Below are 12,429 nucleotides of genomic sequence, written 5' to 3'. Positions count from 1 at the left end.
AAAAAAAAATAAATAAAAATAAAAGTTCACTCTTCAAAAGAAGTGTTACAAAAATAAAAGGGATAAGACACTTGCAAAGCATATATCTGACAAAAGACATGTAGTTAGAATACATAAAAACTTATAGCTCATTTATAATAAGTCAACTCAATTTTTAAAAATGAACCAAAGAGATTAAAAACTAAGGAAATCTGAATAAAGTATGCTCTTTAGTGAATAACGTTATTGATTCATTCATTAGCTATAGTAAATGTACCATACTAATGTAGATGTTAGTTTCAGAGGAAACTGTGTTTGAAGATTACAGAAATGCTCTGTACTAACTACAATTTTTATGCTGATTTATAACTTCTATAAATTAAACTTCATTAAATATTATTAAGAGTAAAAAACTTTTTACCAATACTTCACCAAAGAAGGTATCTAGACTCTCCTGAACAACCAACAGGTCAAAGAAGAAATCAAAGGGGAAATAAAACAGTATCTTCAATCTTGATAGAATGTTGATAGGAATTGCATTCAATCTGAATAGCTATCATCAAAAAGCAAGAGACAACAAATGATGGAGAGGATGTGGAGGAAAGGGAACATTGTGCAATGTTAGTGGGATTGTACATTGGTAAAACCACTATAGAAAACAGTTTAGAGGTTCCTCAAAAAATTTAAAATACAACTACCATGCAATCCAGCAATTCCACTTCTGTGAATATATCCAAACGATATGAAAATACTACATCAAAGAGATATCTGCAATGCCATATTCACGGCAGCATTATTTACAATAGCCAAGACATGGAAACAACCTAAACGTCCATCAATGCATGAATGGATAGAGAAATTGTGATACAGGGATCCCTGGGTGGCGCAGCGGTTTGGCGCCTGCCTTTGGCCCAGGGCGCGATCCTGGAGACCCGGGATCGAATCCCACGTCGGGCTCCCGGTGCATGGAGCCTGCTTCTCCCTCTGCCTGTGTCTCTGCCTCTCTCTCTCTCTGTGAGACTATCATAATAAATAAAAATTTATTAAAAAAAAAAAAAAGAAATTGTGATACAATTTATACAAAGAGGAATAAATAAGAGAAATCCTGCCATTCATAAGAACATGGATGGACCAAGAGGGCATAATGCTAAGTAAGTCAGACAAGAAAAGACAAATATTGTGTGATCATACTTATACTTAAAAACTCTTTTTAAAAATGCAAAGAAAAACAGATCAGATTTATGGTTAACAGATGTAGGGAGTGGTGGGAGGCAGGAGGGGAGATTGGAGGAAGGTGGTCAAAAGGCACAAACTTCCAGTTATAATAAAACACTAGAGATGTAATGTATATACAACATGATAACTATAGTTAGCTGTCGTATGGTATATTTGAAAGTTGTTAAGAGAATAGATCCTAAGAATTCTCATCACCAGGAAAAAAGCTTTTCTTATTTTTTGTATCTCTGTGAGATGATGGATATTAAATGAACTTACTGTGGTAATCATTTCACAATATATAAATCAAATCATTATGCTATACACCTTAAACTTAATAATGCTGTATGTCAATTATATCTCAATAAAACTGGGGAAAATATAAAATCTCAAGATAGCAAATGAGCATATGAAGATGTTTGTATTATTCACTGGTCATTAGGAATATGCAAACTAAACCACAATTACATACTGTTAGTCACCCACTAGAACAGTAAAATGTAAAAGCCTGACTATGTCAAATGTTGGTCATGACATGGAACAGCTAAAACTTTTATATACTGCTGTTAAGAATATATATTGGTAAAACCATTTTGGAAACCAGTTTGGCAGTTGAACGTACATCTATAATAAAACCCAGATGTTTATTAATTCTAGGTATTTACCCAAGAGAAATGAAAACACATGTCTACACAAAGACATATATGTGAATATTCATGGCAGCTTTATTTGTAATAGTGAAAACTGGAAACAACCCTAAGTCCATCAATAGAGGGTATTGTTTGTTATATTTATACCATGTGTAAAATTATTAAAAGTGAACTACTGTCACATGCAACAATGGGATGAATCTCAAGATGTTCTAAAATCTTTCCCAAACCTACTCCAGGGAATGGCACTATCTATCCAGTTCTGAAAACTAAAAGTCAAAACATCCTCTCAAAAGCTTCCCTTTTTCACAATTCCATCTCTACCCATCACCAAGTCCTAGTAATTTTTCTCTCTTCAATGTATTTTGATACTTCTCTCCATTTCCACCACTATCAGTCTAGTCCACACTACTTCATCATCTCTCATACTGCTCCTCTTAACCTGAGTTCATTGCCTCCATCTCTCACACTGCTACTCTTTAGCCAGAATTCATTGCCTCCTTCCAATGAATTCTCACACAATAAACAAAAATACTTTCCAGGCACACATATGATCACTGCATAGTCTCCCCTTACCTTGTTCAAAATAACCATGCAGTGGCGTTGTACTATATTTGGATAAAACCCCAAATATTAACACAGCCTGAAGGATCTAGATGGTTTGGCCTCTACCTGCTTGAGGCCTCACTTCACAACATTCTCTTCACTTCCATCCCTGACTTTCATGACCTAGTTTTTTTTCCTACCACAGAGCCATTTTATACATAGGATTCCCTTTGTCCATAATCTCTTCCTAGCATATAACTTGTTAATATTATTCAGATCTTAACTCAGAATTACATTTTTTTAAAAAAGCATGCCTTTACCTGGTTACCTGCTCAAATCACAGTTGCACCTCAGTTTTGCTTGATGAATTGTCTAAATAACACACAGCTTCTCCACTACAGGGAGTATATGATTACAGGGATCACATTTATTTATTTATTTTTATCACCTTTGTATCTCCAGTCTCTAGGAAAGGTCTGGCAGGTACCTAGAAGGCCTTTGTAAATATTTCTAAATGAATTAATAAAGAATTTGAAATTATCTGTTCCTAAATGAAATAACATGGACTTGGTGACATATTTTATTTATTTTATTTTATTAAGATTTTATTTATTTATTCACAATAGACACACAGAGAGAGAGAGAGGCAGAGACACAGGCAGAGGGAGAAGCAGGCTCCCTGCAGGGAGCCCGATGTGGGACTTGATCCCGGGTCTCCAGGATCACGCCCTGGGCCGAAGGCAGGCACTAAACCACTGAGCCACCCAGGGATCCCTGAGGACATATTTTAAATGGACTATAAGCAAACAATCTAATCAAATGCTCTGTTTTTAAGAATTCCAATTAAACCATCACAAAGTTGTCTTTCCTCATTCCTTCCTATAGTATATTTCAGAGGCAATTACTATGTTCCAGGCACTGAGACACAACAGAATGAGACAATCGGGGTCCCTGCACTCATGCAGCATCTGATTTAACTTGACTGACTCTTCATTTCAAAAGTTACTCTTACTCTAAGGCCAGATTCGTTTCCTAACCTCTGTGCAGAATATATTATTTTTTTTAAATAAATCTTTAACTTTTTCATGACTAGGAGTCAATCTTGTTCTAGTTTATGGAAACCTTACTATTTCTTAAACATACAGACCTGAATAATTTTAATTATCTACCTAATCATATGTCTAATTAGAATGAGAAGCAAGGTACAAAGAATTAAAATGGAAAAAATATACCTCCTCACAAAAAAAAACTTACATATAGACTAGACTACAAGGAAAAACTAAAGCATAAGCCCAAAATGTCCTTCAAAGACAAAGTTAGGGGACTCCTGGGTGGCTCAGCAGTTTAGCACCTGGCCTTCGGCCCAGGGCGTGATCCTGGAGTCCTGGGATCAAGTCCCACATCGGGCTCCCTGCATGGAGCCTGCTTCTCCCTCTGCCTCTATCTTTCATGAATAAATAAATAAAATATTTTTTAAAAAAAGACAAGTTAGAAATGAAGCAAAATAATTGAAAAAAATCAGAAACTTAAGACTCATACACATATTTTTTCAGAAATCTAAAATAAGTTACATCTAAGAACTCTGATTTCAAAATGTCTACTTGATAGCAAATAGTTACAAAATGTTCTCCTACTGCATTTAAACTGATCACCCATAATGCAGACTTTGGATCAGAAATTTGTTTTGAACATACTTGCTTTTACAGTGTTGATGGTTTTAAACTAATTAATGAGGACTTGGTATGTCAATTTGCAAAATGGCTCAATAGGATTATTGCTGTCATGGAAACAAGTTTTTCCTTCTACTTCTCTAATTGTGCTAAAACATCAACAACTAAGAATTAGCAAATCCTGACATATACATGGTTATTCCATTTTATTTTCTTCAAAATCCCTCCAGAGTGAACCAAATTGGAAATAATATTCCAATAGCATGCTAATTATTGGCAAGTTATAAAGATGACTTCCTCATTCAATAACTTCTGTTAATAAATCTCCAATATACCATCATCGATGGCTCTTGAACATGAACACAGTCTGATTACACAGTACAAACTATCTCACAGAAGATATCTCAAAACTCTGTAGTCACGGTCACATTTTGCCTCTGTTAAATATGTTGGAGGATTTATCAAGTTCAGTCTAGTTTTATGTCCTATTAAGTGCTGTTAGTTTATTGGAAATGTATCATCTGTGTATGTAACAAAGGTGGCTCCTAACTTCATCAAGCCTCTGTTAAGTGTAAATTATTCAGTATTATCCAAAGGGAGAGATTCCAATGGAGCATCACTTTTAGGTTGACATAGAACCAAAATCGAATTAGTCAAAATTTATAGAGTATGCAAACAGTTTTCATACACAACGATATTTGAGCCTTCATTTATTCAACAGTTATTTCAGGCATTGAGCGTTAATTCTATACCAATCATTGGCTAGATACTGGGATACAACAGTGATTATCAAAATGTTGTCTCAGAACCAGTGGCATCAGCATCACCAGGGAACTTGTTAAAACTGCTTATTAAAACTAGTTTAAAACAGGCCTCACCCTAGACCTACTAAATCTGAAACTCTGGGTGTGGGGCCCAGCAATCTGTCTTAACCAGCCTTCCTGATAATTCTGATACATGCTCAAGTTTGAGAACCACTGCCCTATAAAGTAGCCCTTTGCATTATATTAGAAAAGTGAGTAAAGAAGAGAAGGAAATGGATTTGAGATACAAAAGAGACTCTTTCCTACCATTTGTACCCAGAGATTAGAAAAATGTCTGGCATATAACATGGGCACACAATAAAGATTTGTTGAAAATCACATAACAATAATGAATGTGCTTCTGAAAACAGAAATGTTCACATAACATTAAGAATTAAAATTTAAAAACTATTATTTTTGACTCTTGCGAAAAAAGTTACCAAAGGTGATCATTACCAAAACTATTCAATTTTTCCATACCTTGTTATTTTGCCTTGATTTACTTAACTCCAATTTGTACTTTTCTGCCTCTTCTAGAGCTCTATTCAACCGAACTTCTGTAGCACTTTGGCTAGTGGCAGCCTGTTTTTGTAGTCTTCTTTTACTTTCTAATTCCTATATGGTAAAAGAGATATATGGAACATTTATACGTTCCCTCTATTATTCTGCTTTTCCATTTCCATATTCCTTGCTTTCTCCCAAATTTTACACACACACATACACACACACCTCAAAGGCTGGGGGCTGAGCAATGAGTGAGAGGTCTCTGGGAATTCTTACCCTGAATTGGTATTAGACAGATATATCCTTACAGATGTAGTCAAGAATTAGGCTTTCAAATTACTTTTGTTTGGAATGTTCTATCTCTTTTTATATAGTATAGAGATCCTCTATATTTATTTTATAAGCAACTCTTTGTACCTATAGTTCTTCCTTTGGGAACCTCCTCATAACAACTATGTAAGGCACAAACTCTCATAAATACTGTGTTTGTATAAACCCAACAAAGTATATCATATAAGAAATATTTGTTCAAGGGATGCCTGGGTGGCTCAGAGGTGGAGCGTCTGCCTTCGGCTCAGGCCGAAGATCTGAATCTTCCGAATGATCCCGGGGTCCAGGATCGAGTCCTGCGTTGGGCTCCTTGGGGGGAGCCTGCTTCTCCCTCTGAACTACATCTCACCTCTCTCTCTCTCTCTCTCTCTCTCTCTCTCTGTCTCTCATAAATAAATAAATAACATTTTTTTTTTAAAAAGAAATATTTGTTCAAAACAGAGCATTCTACATTAGCCTTACAGGGCAAATTCCAACTCTCGAGCAAAAAAATCATGTTATAGGTTAATGTTCCACATCTTGGGGTAGATTTAGACTTGTATGTCTGCAAATATTCTAAGGGATGCTGTCACAGAGAGTCTACAGGTCTGAAGAAACATGACATGTAGAATAAACCCCAAACTCTACCATTATCTGGCACTATAATCTTATCTCCTGCAAGATGTTACCCTTCAGATATATCAGCAGTATATGGAACTCTCCCAAACAGCTATGATGTTTCTTGTCTCTGAGCCTTTGCTTATCTCATGCTCTTCCTTCTGCCTTGATCCTTCCTCCCTGCTCATTTTTACCTGGCCAGCACCTATTCATCCTTTAAGACTCAATGAGGGATGTACATGAGGGTTTGACCTCCACCAGGAAGCCTTCCCTCATTCTCCTTCCAGGCTGAATTAGGCACTCTTTCTTCAGAGCTTCTACATCTTGACACACATATATCACAGTATCTGCTGTGCAGAACTGAAACTATTCATTTACTTCATTTTCCACATTATTAATGTAAGCTCATTGAGGATAGAAATGGTCCTAATTTCTGTATTCCCAGAACTTTAGGGGCACAGAGGAGGCACTAATGACATGTTTATTCAACTGAATTTATTTTGTAATACTTAACTCACCCTTCTTTGCATCCCCTACCATGTCTAGTACAGAGCCTTATATACAACAGAGATTCAATAAATATTATGGAATTGAAATGATGCAATTAAAAATATAGTTGTCTGTTTTCTTCCTTTATAAATTTTTTTCTCCTGGCTGTATCACTGTTTTATTTGAAAACTGATCTCCCTGGCCCTAAGTAATTAAGGGCAAAACAAAACAAAACACATGCTGCTCTTTATGTAGGTTTCTAAACAAATCAAACTGTGTATGGATACCATCTGCTATCACCAGCCTTCTTCACAGCTTTGTGGGTGGTAGCTACAGTAAAAGCAAGCTTGATTTATCTCACTGTTCACATGGAAAAGGCAGAGATTCTTATTAGCTACAAAGTCCACAATTCTAGCTGCCTCATTTTAGCCTCTTCTCCAAAGAATATGAAGATAAATCTTTGCCCTTCTCTTTCCTGCTGGTGACTTTGTAACCTACTTCACAGAAAAATGAAAACCATCCTACACCACATTATGTTCCTTTAACGGTGAATCAATATGGCTCCTTCTTGGGAGAAGTGAAAAAGAAAAAAGGCATTAGAAAAGTAAAATAGGAAATAAAGTATTCCCAAATGAACAAATCCACTAAGGAAAGGGAAAACCTACCAAAAACTTGAAAACATTTATTTTTTTGAAAACATTTATTTTTAATCACATTCAAGTATTTTGTAATTTACAAAGTAGACAAGATACCAGTATTTTTTATGATACCTTATATGCTAAAAATAGTAAAGCAAATCTACTGTTTCCAAAAAAAATAAGCAGTTTACATGTTGTTAAAGACAAATTTTAGGAAAGACCTTAAGCCCTGAATTTTATTTTAGCCTTTTTTAAGAGAAAAATTTAAACAGCTTAAAGAAATTAAAAACTCACTTAAAAGCTCAAATACTATGAGATCCAGGAAGAAATAATTTGCGAACCTCTCTTAACTTTTAAAGCATTCATAAAGCACTGGGAGAGGGCAAGAAAAGAGAGAGGTATTGTATCAGTAACCACAGCACAGGATAAAAATGGTAGTAAATGCTTTAAGAGTAACACAAATTGTCACAGTAATTCAGAAGAGGAATAATCAGATGAGAATAAATGATCAGATAAGGTTTTAGAAAAAAGTGCTAAGATACAAAAAGCAATGAACATGGAGTCAGAGAACCTATGAGCTGTGGTAGACTCAGTTCCCATATCTAAAATTGGTAGTAATGATATCTGTATCTACTTACTTCTTCAGCACATTTATCAAGCATTTACTGTGTGCCAGGTACTATTCTACATAAATGATGGGCACATGAAATTAAGAATATATACAATGGATAATTATAAATATAATTATATATATATATATATATATATATATATATATATATATATGCACCATGAAACTTAAGCTGGGGAAAAGGGAATAAAGAGCTAGGGGAAGATGCAGATCTATATAATAAAACCATATGACTACACACAACTATCATATGTATGTGATCGCAATTTGTAAACTATACAATATTAAACGAAGATAAGGACCATTAAAATTATGGCTTTGCAGGATACATACAGACAAAAATTTAAAAGCTTCCTTTGCAAGATAAGGACTTGAAGAAATTAAGAAAATGCTTTTGAGGCGCTTTGCTACAGAAACAAAGAACAAAGCATCTTTAAAAAATGACACAAACCTCGATTTTAGCTGGAGTGAAAGAAAAAGAGAGCAGACTTTTTTTTTTAAGTGAGTTACTAGTGATAGGCATATTTGTGTGACATAATCCATGGTCAGAGAACTTGTGGAATGTACCTACTGACTATAATTTGACCCGCCCCCCAAAAAAAACCCAAACACCCAAAAAACCCTAAAACAAAGATTTAGGCTTCTACTCATGATGAAATAAGAACCTAAGATAAAAACACAATGTAAACTAAAGAAAATAGACAAAATGTGTTATATAACTATTTAGAGATAAAGGAAAACAGTAGGATTATGACTCCTGAGAGAAGACAAATAAATGGAGTAGTGTTACAATCACCCCAGCATTCTGCCTGGAGGCAATGTCCACACTGTGGGTATAATGTGGAGAAAATACAACAGAGCCGAGGTCTGCTAAGTTGAGGGACAGAGATGGAAGCTGGAGGAGACCGAGGCCCCTAGAATTTATGAGAAGGGTTCAAGTAGGAGGAACTCCATTAGGAGGGAGCTTCAGGAATCTACACAGGATATCCTTCCAGTATACTGAGGACGAGGCTGCACCTACATACAGAGAAACCCAACAAGGCCAGCAAAGAACAATCAAGGAATGTAAACAGAACAATGCAAACATAGTTCACACAAGGAAGGATGACATCTGATCTCTAACCTGACAGAAAGGAGAGAACTTAGTGATCATCTGAGGCATTCAGTGGAGATTCTGGAAGGTCTCTTTAAGGGAAGCCTTAGTGGTACAGCTGAACTATTCCCCGACGCTACTCTAGACACATCCCAGCCAAACTTAAAAACAGGTCTCAAAGGGACTAAACTGGCAAATAACTACCTGTGTTCAAAGAGCACACTAAACACAAGCACTCAACAATATAATATTCACAATGTTTAGCATTCAGTATAAAATCCCTAACCAAACCAAGAAGCAGGAAAATGTGACTGATATACAGAAGAAACAGTAGTCAAATGAAACAAATCCATAAATGAGAAATATGACAGATCCATCAGACAAAGCTGTCAAAACAGCTATTTTAATTATATATGTTAACATAATGAGGACATTGAGAATATAAAAGAGAATCAAATGGAACTTCCATAGATGAGTAATGTATCAAAATGAACATTTCACTTGGTTAAGAATAAGGGCATATTAGACACTGCAAAGAAAAGATCAGTAAACTACTGAAGACATAGCAATAGAATCTATCCAAATAAAAAAGGCTAAAAATATTAGTGACCTAATATCACTGATATATTTTAAGTGTAATAATATCAAGCAGTCTAAGAGAAGTACAATTGAAGTTTCACATAGGGGGAGGGAGAGACGGGATAAAGAAAAAATATTGGAAGAAATAATGGCCAAAATTTTCCAAATCTGATGAACACTATAAACCCACAGATTCAAAAAGTTCAACAAACTTCAAGCAGAATAAACACACTCCTTACACAAAACTAAGAAACACATCATTATGAAATTGCTGAAAACCAGTAATAAAGAGAATGTCTTGAAAGCAAAGATAAAAGATAGAAAAATACAGAGTAGAAAGAAAAGATTTACTGTGAACTTTTTGTCAGAAATGACATAGCCCAGAAGACAATGGAATGATATCTTTAAAGTACTAAAAAAAAGACAGAAAGTTTTAATTGATAATTCTGTATCTAGTGGAAAATATCCTTAAAAAATATAAGGGTCCAACCACACAGAAGCACATACAAAACTAGTGAAACCCAAATAATGCCTGTGGATTACACCAATGTCAGTTTCCTGGTTTTGATATTATACTATCATCATGTCAGATGCTATCAATGAGGGAAACTGAGGTCTAAAGGACCTCTCTGTTATTTTTGCAGCTTCCTGTGAATCTATAATTTTCAAAAAAAAAAATTCAGTAAGGAAAAATATGGTCTTTTTTCAAAGAAACAAACACCAGAATCAGTGACTACCAAAGGGCAGCACAAAAACTGAAAGGGTAGTTATTTCAAGCTGTCATATGGAAAAAAGAGATCTAAAAAAATGAGGAATACCAAAAATGGTAAATACAAAGGCGTTTTCATATGTCAATCTGTTTAAAATATAACCATTTAAAGAAATATTGTGAGATTTATGACACTTAAAAGTAAACATAACAAAAGTAGAAAGGAAAGGAGGCAGAAATGGAGTATATTGTTGTGAGGGTCTTATGTGTTAAAGAGTATAACATGATTGGAAGGTAGATTGTGATATGGCAAATATGTTTTTGTGTTTTATGTAATTTACACATGTAAATATGTTTTTTGAGTTAAATGGAACATAAAAATATAAAACAGAGATATAGCCAACAGTAGAGGAAAACATGTAATACTAAAAAATATTCAATTCAGAAGAGGAAAAAAGTAATAAAACAGAGTTAGAAAAAAACAAAAAACAGAAAAATAGTAAGATGACAGTTTTAAATCTGATCAAAAAATGCATTAACATAATTGGCCTGAACATCTCAATAAAATAGAAACACCACTGAAGTGGATGAAAAAGCAAAAGCCAATTATATGGTGGCTACAACAAACCTATTCTCAATATAAAGGCAGATGAAAAATAAAAGGTTGAAAAAAGATATACCAAGCAAACATGAAACATAATGAAGCTGGAATTACTACAATATCAGGCAGAGTAAGCAGACTTTGGAACAACGAATATTATGAGAGATTAAAAATAGGGGTCATTAGTACAGATCATGCAGGCATTATAAATATAATAAAGGAATATTAAAGACAAATTTATGCCCATAAATTTAATAACTTAAATGAGATAGAAAAATTCCTTTAAAAACACAAATTATCAAAACTGACCCAAAAAAGTAATAAAAAATCAGAAGAGACTCATATCCACTAAATAAAGTGAGCTAGCAATTAGAATCCTTCTAAAAAGAAAACTCCACTTCACATGGTTTTATTGATGAATTATATACTACATATAGATCAATGATCATACAGAGATCTATGTAGCAGAATAGTCCAGAAACTGACCCACATATATAGTCCATTTTCTACACAGGTGCCATGGTAATTAAATTGAGAAAGAATACTATTTTCAACAAATGTTGATTGTCTGAAAAATAAACCTTGACCTTACCCTCATGCCATATACAAAATTAACCTGAAAAAGGTTACAGATCTATTTATATATGCATGTACACACACACACACACACACACACACAGGATAAAACCATAAAACTCCTTAAGAATACATGGGAGAAAATCCTCATGACCTTGGACTGGGCAAAGATTTCTTAAATAGTTGATTAAAAAAGCACAAACTAGAAATAAAATAAAATACTGGAATTCATCAAACTTTAAAATCATCTTTTGAAAAATGCTGTTAAGAAAAAAAGCCAAGTAAGACTGTGAGAAACTCTTCACTATATATTCTACCAAAAGAATTATATAAGGAAACATAAGGAATTCCTATGTCAATTCAATACTTTTTTTTAAAAGGGCAAAAGGAATAGACAAAAGAAGATATATGAATGGCCAATAACATGAAAAAATGTTCAAGATCAATAGTTATAAAATACAAATTAAACCACTATGAGATACTAATATGCTGCCCCTCTGGAATGGCTAAAATTCTGAAAGACTGACAATACCAAGTGCTGATGAAGATCAGACTAACTGGAACTCTCCTATATTGCTAGTGGGAATGAAGAATGGTACAATCACTCGGAACAGTTTGGCAGTTTCTTTTTTTTTTTTAAGATTTTATTTTTATTTATTCATAAGAGAGACAGAGAGAGAGAGGCAGAGACATAGGCTCCCCATAGGGGAGCCTGATGCAGGACTGGATCTCAGGACCCTGGGATCACGCCCTGAGCCCAAGGCTGACTGACGCACAACCACTGAGCCACCCAGGCAACCCAGTTTGGCAGTTTCTTAT

The 12,429-nt window shown here is 34.6% G+C and overlaps 1 protein-coding gene across 10 annotated transcripts in view; it reads right to left on the bottom strand.

Moving 5' to 3' along the window:
- Positions 1-12,429, bottom strand: part of TEX9 (testis expressed 9) — a 196,079-nt gene that overhangs the window by 17,271 nt on the left and 166,379 nt on the right. For 9 of the 10 annotated variants that reach the window (XR_007407258.1, XR_007407259.1, XM_035708884.2 and 6 more), the window contains one exon: positions 5,344-5,478. The exons of the other annotated variant lie outside the window; for it this stretch is intronic. Coding sequence is in view for 7 of the 9 variants with exons in the window: in XM_035708884.2 (XP_035564777.2) it covers positions 5,344-5,478 (135 nt within the window). In the remaining 2 variants the exon portion in view is untranslated. The remainder of the gene's footprint in view (positions 1-5,343; positions 5,479-12,429) is intronic. 10 annotated transcript variants of the gene reach the window in all.

Source organism: Canis lupus, chromosome 30, assembly GCF_003254725.2.
Source record: "Canis lupus dingo isolate Sandy chromosome 30, ASM325472v2, whole genome shotgun sequence".
NCBI classification, from domain to species: domain Eukaryota; kingdom Metazoa; phylum Chordata; class Mammalia; order Carnivora; family Canidae; genus Canis; species Canis lupus.
Note: the sequence above shows the minus strand (reverse complement) of the source record. Positions and strands in the feature narration are given on the sequence as shown.